The sequence below is a fragment of the Salmo salar genome, chromosome ssa13, assembly GCF_905237065.1.
Source record: "Salmo salar chromosome ssa13, Ssal_v3.1, whole genome shotgun sequence".
In the NCBI taxonomy this organism is placed as follows: domain Eukaryota; kingdom Metazoa; phylum Chordata; class Actinopteri; order Salmoniformes; family Salmonidae; genus Salmo; species Salmo salar.
Genome location: NC_059454.1, coordinates 25,928,996 through 25,955,207, shown reverse-complemented (window position 1 = coordinate 25,955,207; position 26,212 = coordinate 25,928,996). Strand labels below are relative to the sequence as shown.

Here is a 26,212-nt window from a genome sequence, read left to right as displayed (position 1 = left end):
GGTTAAGCGGGTGGGTGTTAATGAGCGCGGTTTGGCAGGTCATGTTTCGGAGGACGCATGACTCGACCTTCGATAATTGGATCACAATTGGGGAGAAAATAAAAGAACCCCCCCATTCTCTGATATGTAGGATGCATGCTATTTCAGCCTATGGTATCGGCTGCCAATTGCCTAAATCGTTCCAGTATCAGACGATAATTTCATAGCCAATGTTTTCTGCAGATATTTCGTAGTGTTAAATCTTCGCCAATAATTTCTGTGTTGACAGAATTTTCATTTTTATTTTATTAGGATCCCCATTAGCTGTTGCAAAAGCATCAGCTACTCTTCCTTTTGTCCACACAAAACATGACATAAATCAGAACATTAATAGACAAGAACGGCATCAATTTAGAAAAGGCACACGTAGCCTACATTTTTTATATATATATATATATATATATATATATTTTTAACCTTTTATTTAACTAGGTAGGTCAGTTAAGAACAAATTCTTATTTACAATGACGGCCCGGACAATGCTGGGCCAATTGTGCGCCGCCCTATGGGACTCCCAATCACGGCCGGATGTTATACAGCCTAGATTCGAACCAGGGACTAGTGACGCCTCTTGCACTGAGATGCAGTGCCTTAGACCTGTGTGTGTGTGTGTGTGTAACTATTTACCTGTACTAGAATGCTTAAAAGGCTGCTAAAATTTGAAGTATCAGGGTTTTTTTGGCAAGGAAAATATCGGATATCGGCCAAAAAATGTCATATCGGTGCATCACTAACAGAAACCCAGCCTACAACCCCAAACAGCAAGCAAAGCAGATGTAGAAGCATGGTGGCTAGGAAAAGCTCCCTAGAAAGGCAGGAACCTAGGAAGAAACCAAGAGGAACCAGTCTCTGAGGGGTGGAAAGTCCTCTTCTGGCTGTGCAGGGTAGAGATTAGAACAGTACATGGCCAAGATGTTCAAATGTTCATAGATGACCAGTAGGGTCAAATAATAACAATCACAGTGGTTGTAGAGGGTGCAACAGGTCAGCACCTCCGGAGTAAATGTCAGTTGGCTTTTCAAAGCCGATCATTGAGTTAGAGACAGCAGGTGCGGTAAAGAGAGAGAGAGAGTCGAAAACAGCAGGTACAGGACAAGGTAGCACGTCCGGTGAACAGGTCAGGGTTCCATAGCTGCAGGCAGAACAGTTGACACTGGAGCAGCAGTACGACCAGGTGGACTGCGGCATGGTCCTAGGGCTCAGGTCCTCTGAGAGAAGATTGAGAATTAGAGGGAACATACTTAAATTCACACAGGACACTGGATAAGACAGGAGAAATACTCCATATATAACAGACTGACCCTAGCCTCCCGACACAAACTATTGCAGCATAATTACTGGAGACTGAGACCGGAGGGGTCGGGAGACACTGTGGCCCCGTCCGACTATACCCCCGGACAGGGCCAACCAGGCAGGATATAACCCCACCCACTTTGCCAAAGCACAGCCTCCACACCACTAGAGGGATATCTTCAACCACCAACTTACTACCCTGAGACAAGGCAGAGTATAGCCCACGAAGATCTCCCCCACGGCACAAACCCGAGGGGGGCGCCAACCCTGAAAGGAAGATCACGTCAGTGACTCAACCCACTCAAGTGATGCACCCCTCCTAGGGACGGCATGGATGAGCACCAGTAAGCCAGTGACTCAGCCCCGTAATGGGGTTAGTGGCAGAGAATCCCAGTGGAGAGAGGGGAATTGGGCAGACAGCAAGGGTGGTTCGTCGCTCCAGTGCCTTTCTGTTCACCTTCACACCTCTGGGTCAGGCTACACTCAATCATAGGATCCTGAAGAGATGAGTCTTCAATAAAGAGCTCTATAGGAGAAAGCCCTGCCTCCAGCTGTTTGCTTAGAAATTCTAGGGACAATAAGGAGGCCTGCATCTTGTGACTGTAGGGGTAGGTATGTACGGCAAGACCAAATCGGAAAGATGGATAGGAGCAAGCCCATGTAATGCTTTGTAGGTTAGCAGTAAAACCTTGAAATGAGCCCTAGCCTTAACAGGAAGCCGGTGTAGAGAGGCTAGCACTGGAGTAATATGATCACATTTTTTGCTTCTACTCATTTTATTTAGTGCTTTATCCGGGTAGCCGGAAAGTAGAGCGTTGCAGTAGTCCAATTTAGAAGTGACAAAAGCATTGATTAATTTTTCTGCATAATTTTTGGACAGAAAGTTTCTGATTTTTGCAATGTTACGTAGATGGAAAAAAAGCTGTCCTTGATATGTTCATCAAAAGCGAGATCAGGGTCCCGACTAACGCCGAGGTCCTTTACAGTTTTGTTTGAGACGACTGTACAACCATCAAGATTGTCAGATCCAACAGAAGATTTCTTTGTTTCTTGGGACATAGAACTAGCATCTCTGTTATGTCTGAGTTTTAAAAGTAAAACATTTGCTGCCATCCACTTCCTTATGTCTGAAACACAGGATTCCAGGGAGGGCAATTTTGGGGCTTCACCATGTTTCATCGAAATGTACAGCTGTGTCGTCCTCTTAGCAGTGAAAGTTAACATTGTTTCTGAATGACACCACCAAGAGGTAATATAAATATATATATATATATATATATATACTGCTCAAAAAAATAAAGGGAACACTAAAATAACACATCCTAGATCTGAATGAATGAAATAATCTTATTAAATACATTTTTCTTTACATAGTTGAATGTGCTGACAACAAAATCACACACAAATAATCAATGGAAATCCAATTTATCAACCCATGGAGGTCTGGATTTGGAGTCGCACTCAAAATTAAAGTGGAAAACCACACTACAGGCTGATCCAACTTTGATGTAATGTCCTTAAAACAAGTCAAAATGAGGCTCAGTAGTGTGTGTGGCCTCCATGTGCCTGTATGACCTCCCTACAACGCCTGGGCATGCTCCTGATGAGGTGGCGGATGGTCTCCTGAGGGATCTCCTCCCAACTCCCGGACAGTCTGTGGTGCAACGTGGCGTTGGTGGATGGAGCGAGACATGATGTCCCAGATGTGCTCAATTGGATTCAGGTCTGGGGAACGGGCGGGCCAGTCCATAGCATCAATGCCTTCCTCTTGCAGGAACTGCTGACACACTCCAGCCACATAAGGTCTAGCATTGTCTTGCATTAGGAGGAACCCAGGGCCAACCGCACCAGCATATGGTCTCACAAGGGGTCTGAGGATCTCATCTCGGTACCTAATGGCAGTCAGGCTACCTCTGGCGAGCACATGGAGGGCTGTGCGGCCCCCCCAAAGAAATGCCACCCCACACCATGACTAACCCACCGCCATACCGGTCATGCTGGAGGATGTTGCAGGCAGCAGAACGTTCTCCACGGCGTCTCCAGACTCTGTCACGTCTGTCACGTGCTCAGTGTGAACCTGCTTTCATCTGTGAAGAGCACAGGGCGCCAGTGGCGAATTTGCCAATCTTGGTGTTCTCTGGCAAATGCCAAACGTCCTGCACGGTGTTGGGCTGTAAGCACAACCCCCACCTGTGGACGTCGGGCCCTCATACCACCCTCATGGAGTCTGTTTCTGACCGTTTGAGCAGACACATGCACATTTGTGGCCTGCTGGAGGTCATTTTGCAGGGCTCTGGCAGTGCTCCTCCTGCTCCTTCTTGCACAAAGGCGGAGGTAGCGGTCCTGCTGCTGGGTTGTTGCCCTCCTACGGCCTCCTCCACGTCTCCTGACGTACTGGCCTGTCGCCTGGTAGCGCCTCCATGCTCTGGACACTACGCTGACAGACACAGCAAACCTTCTTGCCACAGCTCGCATTGATGTGCCATCCTGGATGAGCTGCACTACCTGAGCCACTTGTGTGGGTTGTAGACTCCGTCTCATGCTACCACTAGAGTGAAAGCACTGCCAGCATTCAAAAGTGACCAACATCAGCCAGGAAGCATAGGAACTGAGAAGTGGTCTGTGGTCACCACCTGCAGAACCACTCCTTTATTGGGGGTGTCTTGCTAATTGCCTATAATTTCCACCTGTTGTCTATTCCATTTGCACAACAGCATGTGAAATGTATTGTCAATCAGTGTTGCTTCCTAAGTGGACAGTTTGATGTCACAGAAGTATGATTGACTTGGAGTTACATTGTGTTGTTTAAGTGTTCAATTTATTTTTTTGAGCAGTGTATGTAGTGAAAACAAGAGGTCCTAAAATGGAACCTTGAGGAACACTGAAATTTTACAGTTGATTTGTCAGAGGACAAACCATCCACAGAGACAAACTGATATCTTTCCGACAGATCAAATCTAAACCAGGCCAGATCTTGTCCTTGTAGAACAATATCCAAAAGATGGTATCAAAAGCAAGTGCAGTCTCGGTACTATGATGGGGTCTAAAACCAGACTGAAGTGTTTCGTATACATTCTTAGTCTTCAACAGCTTTTTCTAAAAATGTTGAGAGCAGTGGGAGATTTGAAATAAGCTGACATTTTTGTACATTTTCTTTTTAGTCTTAAGTTTTTTTATTTTATTTTTCTGGATCAAGGTTTGGCTTTTTCAAGAGGTTTTTATTACTGCCACTTTTAGTGAGTTTGATACACATCCGGTGGATAGGGAGCCATTTTATGCTCAACATATGAGGGCCAAGAACAGGAAGCAGCTATTTCATTAGTTTAGTTGGAATAGGGTCCGGTATGCAGCTTGAAGGTTTAGAGGCCATGACTATTTTCACCAATGTGTCAAGAGATATAGTATTAAGAAACTTCAGTGTCTCCCTTGATCCTCGGTCCTGGCAGTGTTGTGCAGACTCCGGACAACTGAGCTTTGGAGAAATATGCAGATTTAAAGAGGAGTCCGTAATTTGCTTTCAAATGATCATTAACTTTTTCGTCAAAGAAGTTCATGAATTTATCACTGCTGTAGTGAAAGCCATCCTCTCTTGGGGAATGCTGCTTTTTAGTTAGCTTTGCAACAGTATCAAAAATAAATGTATGATTGTTCTTATTCTCCTAAATTAAGTTGGAAAAATATGATCGAGCAGCAGTGAGGGCTCTTCAATACGGTACTGTCTTTCCAATCTAATCGGAAGACTTACAGTTTGGTGTAACGCCATTTCAGTTCCAATTTTCTGGAAGCTTGCTTCAGGGCTCGGGTATTTTCTGTATACCGGGGAGCTACTTTCTTATGACAAATGTTTTTAGGGGTGCGACTGCGTCTAGAGTATTACGCAAGGTTAAATTAAGTTCCTCCGATGGTTAACCAATTGTTGTACTCTGATGTCCTTGGGTAGGTGGGGGGGGAGTCTGGAAGGGCATCTAGGAATCTTTGGGTTGTCTGAGATTTTATAGCACGGCTTTTGATGATCCTTGGTTGGGGTCTGAGCAGATTATTTGTTGTGATTGCAAACGTAATAAATTGGTGGTCCGATAGTCTAGGATTATGAAGAAAAACATTTAGATCTACAACATTTATTCCACAGGACAAAACTAGGTCCAGAATATGACTGTGGCAGTGAGTACGTCCGGAGACATGTTGGACAAAACCCACGTAGTCGATGATGGCTCCGAAAGCCTTTTGGAGTGGGTCTGTGGACTTTTCCATGTGAATATTAAAGTCACCAAAAATTAGAATATCTGCCATGACTACAAGATCCAGTAGGAACTCAGTGAGGAACGCTGTATACGGCCCAGGAGGCCTGTAAACAGTAGCTATAAAAAGTGATTGAGTAGGCTGCATAGATTTCATGACTAGAAGCTCAAAAGACCAAAACGTGGTCATTTTTTTGATGTTGTGTGAATTGAAATTTGGAATTGTAAGTGTTAGCAACACCTCTGCCTTTGCGGGAGATATGGTCACTCGTGTAACCAGGAGAAGAGGCCTCATTTAACACAGTAAATTCATCAGGCTTAAGCCATGTTTCAGTCAGGCCAATCACATCAAGATTATGATCAGTGATTAGTTCATTGACTATATCTGCCTTGGAAGTGAGGGATCTAACATTATGTACCTTCCGCGTTCAACAGGAAGTGACGTCAATATGCGGGCTATGGATTCAAGTTGTTTCCCCTCATCAATCTACACACTACCCCATGTATAAAAAAAATTAATAATAATGAAATACTACATTTACATAAGTATTCAGACCCTTTACTCAGTACTTTGTTGAAGCACCTTTTGGCAGTGATTACTGCCTCGAGTCTTGGGTATGACCCTACAAGCTTGGCACACCTGTATTTGGGGAGTTTCTCACATTCTTCTCTGCAGATCCTCTAAAACTCTCAGGTTGGATGGGGAGCATCACTGCACAGCTTTTCAGGTCTCTCCATAGATGTTAGGTTGCGTCAAAGTCCGGGGTCTGGCTGGGCCACTCGAGGACATTGAGACTTATCCCGAAGCCACTCCTGCGTTGTCTTAGCTATGGTTGGGTTGTTTGTCCTGTTGGAAGGTGAACCTTTGCCCCAGTCTGATGTCCTGAGCACTCTGGAGCAGGTTTTCATCATGGATCGCTCCGTACTTTGCTCCGTTCATCTTTCTCTCGATCTTGACTGATCTCCCAGTCCCTGCTGCTGGAAAAACATCCCCACAGCATGATGCTGCCACCACCATGCTTCACCGTAGGGATGTTGCCAAGTTTCCTCCAGAGGTGACGCTTGGCATTCAGTTCAATCTTGGTTTCATCAGACCAGAGAATCTTGTTTCTCATGGTCGGAGACTCTTTTTGGCAAACTACAAGCGTGCTGTCATGCGCCTTTTACTGAGGAGTGGCTTCCGTCTGGCCACTCTACCATAAAGGGCTGCTTTGGTGGAGTGCTGTGGAGATGGTTGTCCTTCTGGCAGGTTCGCCCATCTCCACAGAGGAACTCTGTCAGTGACCACCGATTTCTCAGTTTGGCCGGGCGGCCCGCTCTAGGAAGAGTCTTGGCAGTTCTAAACTTATTCCATTTAAAATTGGAGTCCGCCGTGTTCTTGGACACATGCTGCAGACATTTTTTTTGGTACCTTTCCCCAGATCTGTGCCTTGACACAATCCCGTCTCGGAACTCGACAGACAATTCCTTCGACCTCATGGCTTGGTGTTTGCTCTGACATGCACTGTCAACTGTGGGACCTCATTTAGACAGGTGTGTGTGCCTTTCCAAATCATGTCCAATCAATTTAAATTACCACAGGTGGACTCCAAGTTGTAGAAAACAGGATGCACCTGAGCTCAATTTCGAGTTTCATAGCAAAGGCTTCTGTTTTAAAATGTATAATTTTGCAAATATTTCTAAAAACCTGTTTTCACTTTGTCATTATGGGTTGTTTAGAATAAGGCTGTAACGTAAGAAAATGTGGAGTCTGAATACTTTCTGAATGCACTGTATGTGTACTCACTCACAGGCCAGTCTATTTGGTACACACATCTAGTACCGGGTTGGACCCCCCTTTGCCCTCAGAACAGCCTGAATTCTTTGGGGCATTCTAAAAGGTGTCAGACACGTTCCACAGGGATTTTGTATGTTCCAAGATGCTCCATTGGCTTGAGGTCTGGGGACTGCGCAGGCCACTTAAGTAAACTGAACTCACTTTCATATTCCAGGCAAAGTTTTTCCAGTCCTCAATTGTCCAGTGTTGGTGATCGCGTACCCACTGGAGCCGCTTTTTCTTGTTTTTAGCTGATAGGAGTGGAACCCGGTGTGATCGTCTGCTGCAACAGCCCGTCCGTGACATGGATAGACTAGTTATGCATTCCGAGATGCCGTTCTGCACACCACTTGTACTGCGCCGTTATTTGTCTGTTTGTGAGCCGCCTGTTAGCTTGCAGAGTTCTTGCCATTCTCCTTCGACCCGTCTCAACAAGCTGTTTTCCCTCGGGGGACTGACGCTGACGGGATGTTTGTTTGTTACACGATTCTCGGTAAACCCTAGACACTGTCGTGTGTGTGAAAAGACACGTGATTCATTCACTGTCTGTAGGTGCGATACATTTTTGTGAACTGGGTTGTGTACTTAATGAAAGTGTGTGTACAGTACCAGTCAAGTTTGGACACGCCTACTCATTCAAGGGTTTTCTTTATTTTCACTATTTTCTACATTGTAGAATAATTGTGAAGACATCAAAATGATTAAATAACAAATGGAACCATGTAGTAACCAAAAAAAGTGTTAAGCAAATCAAATTATATTTTAGATTCTTCGAAGTAGCCACCCTTTGCATTGATGACAGCTTTGCACACGCTTGGCATTCTCTCAAACCGCTTTCCCAACAGTCTTGAAGGAGCTCCCACATATACTGAGCACTTATTGGCTCCTTTCCCTTCACTCTGCGGTCCAACTCATCCCAGACCATCTCAATTCGGTTGAGGTCGGGTGATTGTGGAGGCCAGGTCATCGGATGCAGTACTCCATCACTCTCCTTGGTCAAATAGCCCTCACACAGCCTGGAGGTGTTTTGGGTCATTTGTCCTGTTGAAAAACAAATTAAAGGCCAAACCAGATGGGATGGCATATTGTTGCAGAATGCTGTGGTAGCCATGCTGGTTAAGTGTGCCTTGAATTCTAAATAAATCACAGACAGTGTCACCAGCAAAGCACTATCACACCACCTCCATGCTTCAGTGGGAACCACACATGCGGAGATCATCCGTTCACCTACTCTGCGTCTCAGAAAGACACGGCGGTTGGAACCAATAATCTCAGATTGCCACCGGTCTAATGTCCATTGCTTGTGTTTCTTGGCCCAAGCAAGTCTCTTATTCTTATTGGTGTCCTTTTTAGTAGTGGTTTCTTTGCAGTATATTGACCATGTCCTGGTTCACGCAGTCTCCTCTGAACAGTTGATGTATTTCTTATGGATCCCCATTAACTAAGGCAGCAGTTACTCTTCCTGGGGTCTAGCAAAATTAAGGCAGTTAAATGTTGAGATGTCTGTTAATTGAACTGATAAGATTTATTTGGGCTACAATTTCTGAGGTGTAGATAACTCGAATGAACTTCCTCTGCAGCAGAGGTCACTGGGTCTTCCTTTCCTCTGGCAGTCCTCATGAGAGCCAGTTTCAGCATAGCGCTTGATGGTTTTTGCGACTGCACTTGAAGAAACTTTCAACGTTCCTGAAATTTTCCAGATTGACTGACCATGTCGTAATGTAATGACGGACTGTCATTTCTCTTTGCTTATTTTGAGCTGTTCTTGCCATAATATGGACTTAGCCCTATTTGGTAAAAGACCATCTTCTGTATACCACCCCTACCTTGTCATAACAACTGATTGGCTCAAACGCTTTAAGAAGGAATGAAATTCCACAAATTAGGTTTTAACAAGGCACACCTGTTAATTCAAATGCATTCCAGGTGACCACCTCATGAAGCTGGTTGAGGGATTGCCAAGAGTGTGCAAAGCTGTCATCAATGCGGATACTTTGAAGAATCTAAAATATATATTTTGATTTAACACTTTTGGTTACTACATGATTCCATATGATATTTCATAGTTTTGATGTATTCACTATTATTCTACAATGTAGAAAATAGTACAAATAAAAACCCGTGGTGTGTGTACAATCCTTTGACTGGTACTGTATATATAATTGTGTTGATCATAGCCCTCTGTCTCCTGACTTATGATGTCTGTCTCCTTTCATTTTCCCCTCTTCATCTCTTTCCATCTCTCGCTCTTCCTCTCCACCTTTCCATCTCTCTCCACAGCTTACCAAACTCCACCAGCTGGCCATGCAGCAGAGCCCTTTCCCCATCGCTCCCAACAACCAGGGTTTCCAAGGTAGGTCACAGAGGAAGGATGGAGACAGGAAGCATTTGATTGACATGTTATTTGTTTATACGGTGCATTGTGTGCAATGTTTGCTTTGTAGGTACTGAGTGTTTTTCTCTCTCTAGCTGGGATGGATTCTTCTGCACAAACTAGTTCCCATGAGCTGACCATTCCAAACGATGTAAGTGTCCCAGTCCACCCTTGAATTCTCTCACCTGTTCTCGTTACTTCAGCTGAAGTTTCATGTAAATAATTCAGCCATTTGGTTAGTCTAATTGTCTAATATACTTGTCTGATCTGTGTTTTTAGCAGAAACATGTTTAAATCCAACTTCCATTTACAGTGCGTTCGGGAAGTAGTCAGACCCCTTTGACTTTTTCCATATTTTGTTACAGCCTTATTTTAAGATGGATTAAATCAATTTTTTTCCTCAATCTACACTCAATACCCCATAATGAAGAGAGAACCAGGTTTTTAGAAATGTTGGCAAATCCATTAAAAAGAAAAAACATACCATATTTACGTAAGTATTCGGACCCATTGCTATGAGACTCGAAATTGAGCTCAGGTGCATCCTGTTCCATTGATCATCTTTGATGTTTCTATGACTTGATTGGAGTCCATCTGTGACAAATTAAATTGATTGGACATGATTTGGAAAGGCACACACCTGTCTATATAATGTCCTGCAGTTGACAGTGCATGTCAGAGCAAAAACCAAGCCATGAGGTCTAAGGAATTGTCCGTAGAGCTCTGAGACAGGATTGTGTCGAAGCACAGATCTGGGGAAAGGTACCAAAAAATGTCTGCAGCATTGAATGTCCCCAAGGACACAATGGCCTCCATCATTCTTAAATGGAAGAAGTTTGGAACCACCAAGAACCCGATGGTCACTCTGACAGAGCTCCAGAGTTCCTCTGTGGAGATGGGAGAACAGCCATCTCTGCAGCACTCCACCAATCAGGCCTTTTTATGTTTGAGTGGCCAGACAGAAGCCACACTTCAGTAAAAGGCACATGATGGCCTGCTTGGAGTTTGCCAAAAGGCACCTAAGGACTCTGACCATGAGAAACAAGATTCTCTGGTCTGATGAAACCAAGATTGACCTCTTTGGCCTGACTGCCAAGCGTCACATCTGGAGGAAACCTAGCACCATCCCTATGGTGAAGCACGGTGGTGGCAGCATCATGCTGTGGGGATGTTTTTCACCGGCATGGACTAGGAGACTAGTCAGGATCGAAGCAAAGATGAATGACGCAAAGTACAGAGATCCTTGATGAAAACCTGCTCAGGACCTCCGACTGGGGCAAAGGTTCACCTTCCAACAGGACAACAACCCTAAGCACACAGCCAAGACAACGCAGGAATGGCTTCGGGACAAGTCTCTGAATGTCCTTAAGTGGTCCGGGCTTGAACCCGATCTAACATGTCTGGAGAGACCAGAAATGGGTGTGCAGTGACGCTCCCCATCCAACCTGACAGAGCTTGAGAGGATCTGCAGCGAGGATATGCAGAGAAGAATGGGATAAACTCCGCAAATACAGGTGTGCCAAGCTTGAAGCGTTATACCCAAGAAGACTAGAGGCAGTAATTGCTGCCAAAGGTGGTTCAACAAAGTACTGAGTAAAGAGTCTGAATACCTATGTACATGTGATATTTCCGTGTTTCATTTTAAAAAAATACATTTGCAAGAATTTCTAAAAACCTGTTTTTTCTTGTGAGTGGATCGATGAGAAAATAGAATACGTTTTTAACATAACAAAATGTGGATAAGGTCAAGGGTTCTGAATACTTTCCGAATGCATTGCATCTCTTGAAGTGGTTGAAATGTCTTGTATTCTCTGACTCGTTCTCTCTTCCCTTCCTTGCCTCAGTTGATTGGCTGCATCATTGGCCGTCAGGGGGCTAAGATCAATGAAATCCGTCAGATGTCTGGGGCTCAGATCAAGATCGCCAACCAAGTGGAGGGCTCCTCTGACAGGCAGGTTACCATCACCGGCTCCCCTGCCGGCATCAGCCTGGCTGAGTACCTGATCAACGCCAGGTAAGGGACAACACACTGGAACTACTGATATGTCATGGTTCAGAATAAGAGGACTAGACTAGCATGATGGAAATCAAAGCAGCTTGTATACAAACGGTAGTTTGTTTTGATTCACCTTTTGTTTGTTGTGTTGCTGTAGGCTGTCCTCTGAAGCTACTGGACTGGCAGCCAACTGACACGGAGGATCTTCATCAGCACCTGACGTAACCCCCCCTGCTTTTTTTACAGAGTCCCTCACTGAAGTTAATGCAAAAACCAAGTATTCTCAACTTACTGTTTTCTCTTTTCCTTTGGTTAAACACCTACATACTCAGTTGTAATTACATCAATGTATTTTATTTATTTATGTTTTAAATTCCCTTTGCAAATAGTTATTTTGAAAGATATTTTGTTTTTGGTAATTCTTTTGGTGTTTTTCTGTTTTGAAATGGGAAAAATCTGAAAAGGCATATTTTGTCAGACTTTTCTTACAAAATGTAAAAAAAAAAAAAAGAAGACCCAATAATAACATACTAGATGGACTGTTTTTTTCCTCCCTGCATTTGATTAATTTTTATCTGTATTTATTTTTTATTTAATACACACCAGTCCTCGTGTTAGAATTCACTGATATTTGACATTCTTTAAAGCTGAACTTCCAGAACGAGGCATTGTGGGCAATGGGTATACGTGGGGTGTAAATGATGTTCTCTTTAAAAAAAAAAAATGTAATGAAAGACTGTCAGAAAATAATTGAAACGTCTCTCTAAAGTGGGACTATGAAGAGAATTTTAAACTGAATTCTGTGTCACCTCTTATTTGATGTATAATTATTTTGTCATTCCTGTTTCCATCCTCTTTTTTTTTTTTTTTTTTTTTTTTATCTGGACATTTGAGTGTTGTTGTGTACTGGATTCTGATAGGGTTGGGTGGGTGGGGGCATGGTAACCCGGAGACAACGGGCCAGAGGAATGGATTTCTTTTCTCAGAAATTACTAAAATAATAATGATAATAACATTGGAATATTTGTTTTAAATAGAGAAAATATTTTTTTTAACTGCTGGGGTGGGGGCTAGGGGCAAAACTCCCCAAAAGACTTGTGGGTCTTTATATGATCAGACTTGAGGTATTAATTTAAAACAACTAGAAGGAAGATTATATAACTAACACTAGTTTCCTCCTTTGCCTGGGTCAGGTTTTATTTTGTATTATTCTTTGCAGGATGAAGAAACATGTTTTTGTGCACGTTTTCAAACTATTGTAGATTTGGGTGCAACTGAATTGTTGAACTTAAATACAGAAATAAAAATATGTCAAACGCTTAAACTACCTCTGGCTGTAAGCAGTCTTTTTATTTTAAACTTTCCTGGGGTAAACATGAGTAACTTTCCTACTACTAATGTAAAAATAAACTGCCTGAACTCAATGAATAGAAATGGTACAATGTAGTTGTTGCGCGTTTTGGTTTTATTTGTATTGGATTTTACTTGTCATACAGGGGTATCTCCTAGGGTTTAAGGCTACATGTTCCGAAATATAACACACCTGTCACACCTCGAAGATTTACCAATATTTTATTGTTCCTCATATTTGGATTTTGATATCATTCCTATTTTACAGTTACAATGTGTAAACCTCTATTGAAATTCAAAGGATGCTTAATATTCCACTACTTCTACCAGAGAGCAGTATTCTCTCTGTTCTGGCTAATTCCTGTGTGATCTTAAAGGGATGTGTATTCAAAACTCAGTGGTAGGAGAGTTAAGATCAAAGTATGAATTTAACATTACCAGCTGAGGGACCTATCCATGAAAGAGAACATTTCGGTGAGATTTTCATTCCCCTTTGACATAACTATTTAAGTGCCGACATCAATAATAATAAAAAATATATGGAAATAATACAGGGTAAAAAAGTGTAAACCTTCTCACAAAATATAAAATGGATACATCCAGAACTTAAAATATAACCATGTGTAGTCATGCATTTGTTCGTTGGGCTGCATACTGCTTTTTCTTACATCAGTTCTTGTCTTACACTTAAAATACATTTAGATTTTTGTCATGTGATATTCACATATCTACATTATTAATTTCCATGGGAGAAAAAAGCTAATTGGAAATTGGGCTCCTCCAAGAGCAGTGATGGTAAAGTACCAGATGGCAAGTTACCAAAGGGGACAGTTTGTATTTCTGAGTATTTTTTTCTTCCTGAATGGGAGCAGTGGCTGTTGGTACTTGTATTAACAGTATCTAAAGTCTATTTAAAAAAAAAAAAAAGTAATCTAAATAAGTCAGATATTACAAACTGTCATAACTGCTATCAGTTTATAACAAATCACCTGTGTTGTCTTATGAAGGCTTGCTAACGAACAAACCCATATTGCTTTATAAGACACTGGTAGATAACTTGTCATAGCCTGAGCTAAGTTGATGTGACCCCACATCACATTCATTCAAGTCCTGCTTTAGAGACTGGCTAATGTAGGCTCTTGTGATGGTTGTTTACTGTAAGGTAGCTGTAGTTCTATAGTGTCCAGTGTGTTGGCTCTATGGGGGCCCCTGTGGAGACCCTTGTTGGTGCCCAAAATGGGACCCTGATGGAGGTGCACAGGCCCCAGCGCTGGGTGGACGACTGGGCTCCCCACTTCCTGACTGGTCAAGCTCAGCGCTGTCGCAGTCCGAGTCGTCGCACAGGGCCTGACTCTGAGGGGTAAAGATGGAGGAGAGAGAAACATTATGCTAGAGGTAGATCACAGAATCAACTGAAACCTCAGAGTTATGGGAACCGTTAATGTTCCTAGTCTGACGTCACTATCGAAGAAGAGATTGCGGTATGAGAAAAAAACTTCACACTAGAAGTTGTAGATTAGAAACTGGTGGTAATGAATGGATAAATTATAGGTACAAGTACAGTGCCTTCAGAAGTATTTATAACCCTTGACTTATTACACATTTTGTTGTGTTACAGCCTGAATTAAATACAGCTGTGAAGTTGGACCCATTCCAAAATGGACCTGGGGCTTTCCCACCTGGACTCGACATGCATAAATAAAACAATTTAAACACAGAGACCTGTTCCAAACGGACCCGAGGACAACTAGACCCGTTCCGTATAGACATGGTCGGATCCAAATCAGGTCCGATCCGAGTGAGGGTAGCAGCAGAAAATCATGTTTGATTAACCAGAGCTGGTAAAGCACGAGAGGGAGAGAGCGGTGCCGCTCTAGCAAGCGGGGGAGGGGACGTACTGTGTGAGCGAGTGACACAAGAAGCAGCGAGGGAGAGACAGCAACCAACCAAGCCGACTTGTGCAATAGCAGACGAATAGCTGCTATAGAGCCCCACAGTGGAGGTGTCATAATACCCATAAAACCTAGCGGTCAAACAGCGAAATGGTTCCAATCGTTTTCCCACCATTCATTTTTCCCATAGGGGATTTTAGATACGATTAAATTAAGGGCTGTGTTTCGTGTGGCGTGACATTTTGATAATCATGTAAATCTCTCTCGTACAAGGTGACTTTCATAAATATATTTGTCTCTATTTACTCATGTTCGAACATGCTACTTAATTAGTACAAATTTCAAAAAACATCATTCCACTTGACGTTATGCGGTATTGTTTGTAGGCCAGTGACACAAAATTGCAATGTAATCAATTTTAAATTCAGGCTGTAACACAAAATGTGGAAAAGGTCGCAGCTTCAATTCTTGTTAATCTAACTGCACTGTCCAATTTACAGTAGCTATTACAGTGAAAGAATACCATGCTATTGTTTGAGGAGAGTGCACAATTAGGAACTTGAAAATGTATTAATACGCGATGTCTGAGTAAAGACTCTATTTTTGCCATGGGGCAGAGAGAAAAAATGGCAGTTTTATAGCTAATCTCATGCTATTTTACACATTATGCTATAAGGCTGACAGAATATTTTGCTGTTTTAGAGCTCAGGGATTCTTTTTTTCCACAAATATTTGTCTTAAAATTTACAAAATGTTTAATATACATTTTGATAGACCAAAGTATCAGTTATCACTCCAGGTGAAGGAACAACCTCCTTTTTTTCCTTAAAAAAAGAAGAAATGCAATTAACTGGTTTTAACTCTTTCAGACACCATAAAAAGCATGCATGTATTTCTAGGTTTAAAACAAAAAACAACATTTCTAAAACAAACATTATCCCTTAGGGCTTGCACAGCAAATACTTCAATTGTTTAACCTCTAATCAAATAACCATAATTTCGAAGTAAATTTGGAGTCACGCAATGATATGGTGTGTGGTTCTCCCACTACGACTCAGGAAACCATGTAGTTTATAGGCTACTTATGAAATAAGTTATGATGAACTTCACAGGGTGTGGAAAGTACACGGTTATGAGCTTGATGCTGCTTTCCAATAAATAACGAGGGTCTTATTCTGGTAATATGATGATCGATGCTTGACTGCCGTTTAACAAATACAAATATTCTTGCTCTTATCCATAAGAATCTCATCATGTAGACTAGACAACCCGCACTGCCTACTCGCACTGTATCTGCAAGCTGTTGGCTAGAGCACAGGCGCCAAGACCGATGTAGGCACTATTTGCTATTAAACGCAACAGTTTTTGTGGAAAAACTATCGCGAAAAAGTACATTTTGTATATACTACGTCATCACTCACTCGTTTTTTTCCCTCCAACAAATCCATTTACTGGAAACATACCACTGGTGGGAAAATGCGCATATTTTCTTTTTGGAGATTCTGGAGTATTCGCATGAAAATCTGTATCTAATTGGATGGAAACCTAGCTAGTAATAAAAAACATAATTCAGAATATTGACAAAAATATATATTTTAAGGGGGTTAGCCATCAGCGACGGGTTGACAAGCCACTGACGGATTTGACAACAGATACTCAAAACAGACATATTTTTGCCTCAAAAATTAAAGTTCAATACAAACATTTGTAAAGTATGGAAAATGATTCATTTGAAAATCCCAAATAAAAACAATCTTTCTATCAGATCTTTCAGTACTCTGATGGAGTTGAGTTGACATTAGACAAAAATCTGAAGGATTTGGTGTTATACGGACTTTTTCTTCAAGTGGTATACACAGGAGTTGACCACTGGAAACATCTTTGAGGAATTACAGTTTTGAGAAAAATATTCTTTAATGTCACAGAGGGCTCTTACAAGAAACTACATAAGATCATTTTTCAGCTAATATCCATTATTGCAACAAAAATTGGGATGCTTTGCTCCATACAACGGCATTTCCAAGCATAGAACTGACATGGACATTTATAATATTGAAAGTATTTCAAAAACAAAAACTTTTCCCTTATAAAATTCCCGTAAATGTAAATTTTAAGGTCAAATAATGGAACTGAATAAAAAACATTTAACTATAAAAAAGGGATTTTTAAGCTAGGTCAAAGCTCATGGACCCCCCATCTTGCAGGGGCTGCTGGGGTGTGCGCTACGCAAGTGCCAGTATCAGATTGTGTTACCTCATTAGGATTCTGTGCAGCATCTAGCAGGGCTTTGACCTGGCCCAGAGCACTTTTCCTCTCAGACAGCCCGTCAGAGGCCTGCACCAGGTCCGTGTTGTCTGCCGGGAACTCTGACCCCTGCGACAGGAGGTCATCGCTGCGGTCGTACAGACGGTCATCCGTGTTGGTGCTGACCACATCCGGCGTGCCGCTGTGGGAGTGGTCGGTGGTGTGACCTTCCTCGCCGTCTGACACAGAGAGGTTCTCTGAACTGAAGGTGGACCCCGACTGGCACTGGTTGATGCTGGTCGGACGTCTGGGGAGAATGAACAAGAGAGAAGAGGGAGATAAAAGAAAGGAAGAATCCACTTTTGTTTCAGTTTTGATTAATTCCATAATTAATAGTCATCATACTGCATGTCACTTGCAGATTCACTTATACTAGCAACACAAAACATCTCTGATTGGAATTACAAATGTCATTTTTATAATGGTGTCAAACCCTGTGACTCCTAAAATCATATCACAGATCAATGATGAGACAAAGGTAAATTACGGGCAGTTTTTTGGGTACTGGAGTACAGCAACATTCTCACCGTCTCCGTGGCAACTCCACTTCGCTGTCAACCTCCCCCTCCTCCTCCTCTGAAGACACACCACGCCTCTGTGGGCACAGCCCATAGAACAGAGGGAGTTAGCTAAACACATTCACAGAGATGAAAGGAATACATACTGAACATGACTAGCTTTTCATTGGGACTGTACCTGTTTGCGTGTGATGGCTGCCCTGTACAGGATAGCTGAGGGGGTGAGGTGCCCTGACGCCACCCGGGGTAACCTCACACCACTCACTCCCTCCTCCTTATCGTCCCCATCGTGGGGCAGGCGTGAGGCACCCAGCACAGACCCCCTCCCGGCGGCCACCCCCCTCCCACATGGCGAGTCTGGGCTGCTAGAGAAGGGGAACGATGCTGCGTCCTCGCTGGGTGTGTTGCTACGCGGGGGCGTCTCCGTGAGGTCATCCAGACCTGCCGCGCCACGCTCGGACCCCCCCAGGCCCGCGGAGGCACTCAGGCTGCCACCCTTCTCCAGCCCCCCCATGGTGGTCTCTCCTTTCCCCTGGCCCTCAGCTGCCAGCGTGGTGCATATGAGGTCTGGGCTGGAGGAGGACAACTGCCTCTGCTGCTGCTCGTGGCCCAGGGCCCGCAAGACTGCGCTGGGGTCCAGGAGCTGCTTGGAGGGGTCCGTGCTGAAGCTGTTGGCCTGGGCAGGGTTGTCCCCGCCAGGGGAGGGTTGAGTGGCCTTCAGGCCAGCCAGGTCCCCGCTGCTGCCCTTGCCAGGCTTGCGGTGGCGAGTCTTGACTCTCCGTGAGCGGTTAGGAGACGTGGAGCCCCTGTTGGGGCAGGAGGGGATGGTGACCTGCATCACGGAGGAATCCATCTTGGGAATGATCACCTCTGACTTGAGGATGTCTGGCCTATGAGAACAGGATAGAATAGAAAACAATGGTCAGATACATTGTGATATAATCTGATTACACATTTATTTAAAGTGCTTTCAATTGGGTTACATGAGTAAGTTAATTCTGCATTGGGTTCACATTAGAACTACCCTTGCCTCCTATGCTTTTGGCTCTCGGAATTAACTCTCACCTCTTTCCAGAGGGCAGTTTCTGTGGGACGTTTCTCTTCTTGATGAGTTTGTCCATGGAGTTGGAGGAGCTAGTCTGTCTGGAGCTGTGGTGCTTGAACAGTCCTGGAAACTTCTTATCTAAAGACTGCTCTCTCCTAGGCACACATCAACACGATTAAAGTTGATTGCATGCAAAATCCAGTAACTACTCTGTTCTACATATTCTATTTCTATGACTTGTATCTTCTATAACCCTAATTACCAAATACTTATTATCCACTTATTTTCAAACACTGCATGTCCAGTATGTCTATATACCATACTAGCTGATATGATTGATGTGCTAAATTAGAATTTTTTTATACAAATGATCTGAGAATTTGCTGAACAACTCCACATGCATTGAAGTGCTCTGCCTGACGGATCCACCTACTTCTGTAGCTCTTTCTCTTTGAGCTCCAGCTGCAGCATGACAGCATTGAGCTCCATGTAGAGGTTGTTGGCCCTCTCCAGCTTCCTCTCATAGTGCTCACGGATGTCCAGAGCGTGCCTGAATAGAAAACAGTGCACAAGAAGGGACATCATGTTTACGCATGAAAGAATCCAAATGCTGTGTAACAGAAACGTGCCCTGAGCCTATTTATTTTATTTTTTCCCTCCATCTCTTTCTTTCTTTTTTATATCTCCAAAGGTAGATAAAAGAAGAACAAAGGAACTAGAGCCATTTGATGTTAGTGAAACTGCCTGTCTACATGACCCTGGACTGCTGTACTGTAGTTACACAGCTCGTAACAACAAGGCACTGGTGGCTTTCTGTTATACAATACTGGCATTGCATCACTTCCAGCAGGTAAAAGAGAAGAGTAACTGTCTGTCAGAGTGTTGTGGTACAGACCTGAGCTCCTCTCTGCGTCGGTTGATCAGTTCCTCGTCCAGTCGGTGCAGACAGGTCCCATCAGACTTAATCTTCTCAAAGTGCTGCTTCACCTCCTCCCGCCACTCAGCCTGCTCAACACACACACAAACTTAGACACTCTCTGTGTGTGTGTGTGTGTGTGTGTGTGTGTGTGTGTGTGTGTGTGTGTGTGTGTGTGTGTGTGTGTGTGTGTGTGTGTGTGTGTGTGTGTGTGTGTGTGTGTGTGTGTGTGTATACATTCATTATGTTGTGTGTGTGTGGCATAGTGTACAGTAGGCTACCTGAGACTTGAAGTATGTCTCCTGTGGGGTGGAGAGTACATCAGCTGAGGCTATATCCAGATGGAGGAGGATCTGACGGAAAGAGGGTCTATTTCTGGGTTTACAGTTCCTGCAAAACCAAGTCAGAGACAAGTTTGGTATATCTACTGTATAATCATTATGCATCTACATGGGCCAAGTCTACCTAGGAAAGATTTCAAAGGAAAGAATTTCCCTCTATCTATTTCCACTACCTCCTCTTTCCTCTCTCTCCTCTTCTCCACCATCCCTCTCTTTCTCCCCCTCCTTCCCTCCCTCCCACCATCCCTTCCTCCATCTCCACTCACCAGCACTGCCTCAGGAGGATTTTGAAGCCATCGGGGCAGCTCTTGGGGATAGGGAGGTTCAGGCTGTTGTTGCCCACCCCCCAGATGATGGCGGAGGAGTCCACATCCTTATAGGGGACCTCCCCGGTCAGCATTTCCCACAACACCACCCCAAACGACCTGCAGTTCACAACACTCTTTATATTAGTGATCACTGATCAGAGATGGAATTGCATTGGTCCTCTTTTCTATGGTCAATAAGTTGAATTCCTTCACTTACCAGATGTCCACCTTCTCTGATACGGGTTCATTCCGAATGACCTCTGGGGCCATCCAGGCCACCGTACCAGCAAAAGACATCTTCATGCTCTTATCAAAGAGCTCCTTGGAGGTGCCAAAGTCAGAGATCTTCACCAAGTCATCATGTGTAATCAGCATACTGCCATGGATAGAGCAAAAATATATATTTTTTAGATGTCCTTAAGCCAGAAAATACATTTTCTAAAGAAAGAGCTAATTGATTTACTTTGGGGCCTTCTGGTCTATAGGCGGATGGTTTTGATAATACCCAGCACAGTGACTCACTTGGGGGACTTGAGGTCTCTGTGGATGATCTTGTGGAGGTGTAGGTAGTTCATGCCCCCGGCAATGCCCATGGCCCAGTCGATGAGTAGGGAGGGGGTGATGTTCCTGCCCGCCCTTAGCACCTCATACAGCTGGCCCTGCGCACAGTACTCCATCAGGATACAATAGCAGGGAGCCTGGGTGCAGATACCCCTGGGGGAGTGAGAGAGGGGGTAGGAGGAATGGGGAGAGGGAGGGAGGAGGCAGAGGGACAAGTATAAACAAGAGAACATTTGAAAAAGTCAGTGTCTGATGATGTCATAGTCTTGATGGAGTGCTAGTTACTGCTGGTCAAGGCTACAATAGCTCGGACGAACAGTTGACATGTTCATATACATCTATTCTGTTTTCTTGGGGTCTGGGTCAGGGAGTTTTCCTCACTTGAAGGTGATTATGTTGGGATGCTTGAGTTTGCGTAGGTGCTTGATCTCCGTCTCCTTGATGTCCCGGACTTTCTTGACAGCCACGTCCTCTCCATGGAACTTCCCCAAGAAGACGGCACCCTGGGCCCCACTGCCCACCCACTGCAGGTCTGAGATCTCCTCAAACGGAACTTCCCAGGATTCTAAAAACACAACATCAAAACAAGGAAAGAGTCAGTCACAGGCAATGAGCGGCAGATGGAGAGGACTCCAGGCCAGTAAGCAGACCAGCTGAGATGTATCATATACAGTGGGGGAAAAAAGTATTTGATCCCATGCTGATTTTGTACGTTTTCCCACTGACAAAGAAATGATCAGTCTAGCATTTTAATGGTAGGTTTATTTGAACAGTGAGAGACAGAATAAACCAAAAAATCCAGAAAAACGCATGTCAAAAATGTTATAAATTGATTTGCATTTTAATGAGGGAAATAAGTATTTAACCCTTCTGCAAAAGATGACTTAGTACTTGGTGGCAAAACCCTTGTTGGCAATCACAGAGGTCAGACGTTTCTTGTAGTTAGCCACCAGGTTTGCACACATCTCAGGAGGGACTTTGCAGATCTTCTCCAAGTCATTACGGTTTCGAGGCTGACGTTTGGCAACTCGAACCTTCAGCTCCCTCCACAGATTTTCTATGGGATTAAGGTCTGGAGACTGGCTAGGCCACTCCAGGACCTTAATGTGCTTCTTCTTGAGCCACTCCTTTGTTGCCTTGGCCGTGTGTTTTGGGTCATTGTTATGCTGGAATACCCATCCACGACCCATTTTCAATGCCCTGGCTGAGGGAAGGAGGTTCTCACCCAAGATTTGACGGTACATGGCCCCGTCCATCGTCCCTTTGATGCGGTGAAGTTGTCCTGTCCCCTTAGCAGAAAAACACCCCCAAAGCATAATGTTTCCACCTCCATGTTTGACGGTGGGGATGGTGTTCTTGGGCTCATAGGCAGCATTCCTCCTCCTCCAAACACGGCAAGTTGAGTTGATGCCAAAGAGCTCCATTTTGGTCTCATCTGACCACAACACTTTCACCCAGTTGTCCTCTGAATCATTCAGATGTTCATTGGCAAACTTCAGACAGGCATGTATATGTGCTTTCTTGAGCAGGGGGACCTTGCGGGCGCTGAAGGATTTCAGTCCTTCACGGCATAGCATGTTACCAATTGTTTTCTTGGTGACTATGGTCCCAGCTGCCTTGAGATCATTGACAAGATCCTCCCATGTAGTTCTGGGCTGATTCCTCACCGTTCCCATGATCATTGCAACTCCAGAGATCTTGCATGGAGATCTTGCATGGAGCCCCAGGCTGAGGGAGATTGACAGTTCTTTTGTGTTTCTTCCATTTGCGAATAATCGCACCAACTCTTGTTACCTTCTCACCAAGCTGCTTGACGATGGTCTTGTAGCCCATTCCAGCCTTGTGTAGGTCTACAATCTTGTCCCTGACATCCTTGGAGAGCTCTTTGGTCTTGGCCATGGTGGAGAGTTTGGAATCTGATTGATGGATTGCTTCTGTGGACAGGTGTCTTTTATACAGGTAACAAACTAAGATTAGGAGCACTCCCTTTAAGAGTGTGCTCCTAATCTCAGCTTGTTACCTGTATAAAAGACACCTGGGAGCCAGAAATCTTTCTGATCAATTCATAACATTTTTGACATGCGTTTTTCTGGATTTTTTGGTTGTTATTCTGTCTCTCACTGTTCAAATAAACCTACCATTAAAATTATAGATTGATAATTTCTGTGTCAGTGGGCAAATGTACAAAATCAGCAGGGAATCAAATACTTTGTTTCCTCACTGTAAACGGCATCATCTGTTTATATTAGTCTACAGATAGGAAGCTTTTCTGTGAAAAAAAGTATTTTACATCGACACATGAGTAGGTGTTTTCCCCTTGTGGTACCACCATAGATACGATTCGATCAATATGCTCAGTGTACAGTATAGTACGATGGCAGTTGGGGAGAGATGTAGAGGCAAACAGCTGCACATCTCCCCAAATCGAATCGTTCCTCCCTACATCACCTGTCATGAGAGTACATTAGATAGATGAATGACTGAGAATTTGGTCACTGTGAGGAAAGAGAAGCCAGTAGGCGGGATAAGAGAGACAAGCAGAAGAATTCTTCATGAGAAGTGTTGTGGTCTCCAGGGACCTGCTGCTGTGGAGGCAGCTGCTCATGTCATCTGTAGCTAACTGTGAATAAGTCTAGTGCACAGGTAACGTCAGCAGCATTGTAGGGGGCGTGTAAAGAGAAAGTGGGGCATGGTGGCAGGAGTGAGAGATAAACAGAGAGGAAAATGGAAGCCATTTTAGTGATGTACCTCCATAATGAAATTAAGTCAAGTTGAACCTTTATATATAATGCATCACCATGGTTACGGATTTACCTCAACATCTTGACCATATAACATTTCAAGTGACAAAAGATTTGGTGTCGTACATTACATATCCTACGCAGAGTGAAATATCCTGAAGTGTGTCTCATGAATTGGTTAGGTATTCAGTATCCTAAAAGTTTACAAACGTCTTTGTAAAACACAGGAGTCCTTGTGCAAATAGTGAAGTGACATAGAATTGGCTGTTATACTCACTCCACGCACCTTCCTGGTTATGCTTGTGTTCGGTGGAGTAGGCTTTCCCGATCATGGTCCAGACGGGTTTCAGGCAGCCAAACAGCCCCTCCAGGAACCCTCCACTTCCTTGCTGCAGCCGGATGTTGTCTGATTGGCTGTGGATGGCCCCAGCCTCTGAGCTAAGCCCTGCCTCCTCCCCGCCCCCACACTGGCAGGCTTCTAGCTCGTGCAACTTCAGCAAGCTGTTGTCAAAGTGGGGCAGGGGCCTGTCGCTAGGGGTCGGGCTGCTGCCACAGGTGTGGGGGCACCCCTCACCTCCGCCTGACACAACTGGTGCCCCACCTGTGTCGATGCACAGCACGTTGCGGAGGACACACTGGGTGGGGGTCAGGTCGGTCTCTGGGGTGCAGGCGGGGGGGTCTGCATCCAGCCTGCGGAAGGTAGGTTCTGAGAGGGAGGGGGAGGGGGCGTGGGGCTCATGGAGGCAGGTCCCACTCATCAGGGGGTCCCACAACACAGTAACCAAGGATGTACGGGAGTAGAGAGGGAGAAGGGGAGGCCTGGATGGAGTGACACAAAGATGAAGAGGAGAGGAAAAAATGCAATGAGTAACTATAAATCAGTATAATTCATTGATGCCTAGTCTTTTGGCTGTTTCAGAGCTGTCCATTGATGAAATAGACCTGTATCTAGACTTCTCATTTTGAAACAGTGTTTGATGTGTGTTTGGCCTTGTCAGTACTGTTCATAGTTGAAGTAAATTATAGATTATTGTAATCAAGTACTATGCAGAATGACTGTCTGTAACAGATGAACCATCAGACAGATGGGCCTTACTATGCAGGAGAGGAGAGGGAGTGAAAAAAAAGAAATCTTACTCTGCCTTTCTTAAAAAAAACTCCTGTGAGAGCAAGTCAACCATTACATCCAGTTTCTCCTCAATAAAGACAAAAGCCTCAATTATTCAGCAGACCACGTCTTAATATTTAGGAATGGGATTGAGGCAGTCAAACGGTTGCCTCTCAAGCCGCCTGATCTTGCACGCTTACATGAATGTTCGCAACAGTGGTAATCAGTCTGGTAATTACAAGGCTAGTCAATGGGGAATAGTTTATGAATGAACCAAGGACATAGTACTGACTACAAAATAGACCTGACCTTTATCCCCAGGGTGATTCCTGTAGGAGTGTCACCATAGGTCAGGATAGCCTATATCTTGTTTTACACTGTGATGATATGGATGGTGCACTGCTGGAATCAATAAGGATGAGTACTATGCCTCTTCTGGTACTGTATGCATTGAATGACACTTATGGTCCTGATACATGCTTGGCTTGACAGTTTTATGCTGCAAACTATACATATACAATACTGTATGTGTTTCAGTCCTGACATGTTAGTTCTGCAGAATGTGACGAAATTGCAACCCTAACCACTGAGGTGTGTGTGTGTGTGTGTGTGTGTGTGTGTGTGTGTGTGTGTGTGTGTGTGTGTGTGTTACATTACACGGTAGCCCAGTATGAGAACCGCATGAGAACCACTACTCTCGAGCGAATGGAGAACTTGAAATGGGAAAAACACTGGGCCTGTGTGAAGGAGCACTTTCTCACACAAGCGCAGGAAGATCAATCTTTAAATAACCACGGATGTGATGATGACACTCACTAGCATCACAGTCGACGTACGTCAATTAATGCCCGAAACGTACGAGTCCATGCCAAGTCTAACTGCCGCAGCGTCTGTAGATTCACTGAATTTTGGCACCAACACAAAATATTTCGTAATAGACTATGATGCTGATGCAGAAATATGATTTTTCGCATTAATCGACGAGTATGCATTTTCTGCCAGATTGACCTGGTGGTAGCCTATGCTAATGTGAACAGAGTACATTGCACAACATTGCATGAGGCAACGCACCTGAATATCTCATAATAATATTTGATCTAATATAATTGATAGAATGACATTCCATTACCTTTCTGCCTGGTTGCTGTCGCGTTCTCAAGTAAGGGGTGGGTTCAGCTTCCTACATGCAATAATGAAGAGCAATCGTCGTTTTTTCCTTCTCCGGGTTGTCTGTCGTTTTATTGCATGAAAGACCCTTCCCACGAGTTCACGTTATCAGAACGAATCCCAGCGGGCAAATTGTGTTATCAATAACCGGGGACCCATGGAACGTGAGGCGCGCAGGGTTGGGAGAGGGAGGGAGCTGTCTCCT

General features: G+C 44.0%; 2 protein-coding genes across 6 annotated transcripts in view; one reads left to right on the top strand and one right to left on the bottom strand.

Annotated features, from left to right (window-relative positions):
* Positions 1-13,083, top strand: part of LOC106566707 (poly(rC)-binding protein 2) — a 21,380-nt gene extending 8,297 nt beyond the window's left edge. For all 5 annotated transcript variants that reach the window (XM_014135017.2, XM_014135015.2, XM_014135016.2 and 2 more), the window contains exons 10-13: positions 9,667-9,739; positions 9,856-9,911; positions 11,605-11,774; positions 11,914-13,083. In XM_014135017.2, coding sequence (XP_013990492.1) covers positions 9,667-9,739; positions 9,856-9,911; positions 11,605-11,774; positions 11,914-11,950 — 336 coding nt within the window. In that variant the 3' untranslated portion in view covers positions 11,951-13,083. The remainder of the gene's footprint in view (positions 1-9,666; positions 9,740-9,855; positions 9,912-11,604; positions 11,775-11,913) is intronic.
* Positions 12,348-26,212, bottom strand: LOC106566706 (mitogen-activated protein kinase kinase kinase 12). The gene is made up of 14 exons (XM_014135010.2): positions 25,970-26,212; positions 24,010-24,551; positions 21,373-21,556; positions 20,953-21,144; positions 20,648-20,806; positions 20,389-20,547; positions 20,063-20,171; positions 19,761-19,870; positions 19,299-19,415; positions 18,886-19,020; positions 17,999-18,710; positions 17,830-17,897; positions 17,252-17,549; positions 12,348-14,459 (listed from the first exon to the last, which is right to left on the bottom strand). Exons 2-14 carry the CDS (start codon positions 24,488-24,490, stop codon positions 14,304-14,306), a joined length of 2,880 nt encoding a protein of 959 aa, XP_013990485.2. The 5' UTR covers positions 24,491-24,551; positions 25,970-26,212; the 3' UTR covers positions 12,348-14,303.

Coding starts and splice junctions, on each gene's coding strand:
- LOC106566706 (XM_014135010.2), bottom strand. CDS start 24,490: ATGAGTGGGACCTGCCTCCATGAGCCCCACGCCCCCTCCCCCTCCCTC. Junction 20,172..20,388: donor ATCCTCCTGAGGCAGTGCTG/GTGAGTGGAGAT, acceptor TTGGTTTTGCAG/GAACTGTAAACCCAGAAATA. Junction 19,416..19,760: donor CGACGCAGAGAGGAGCTCAG/GTCTGTACCACA, acceptor TTTTCTATTCAG/GCACGCTCTGGACATCCGTG.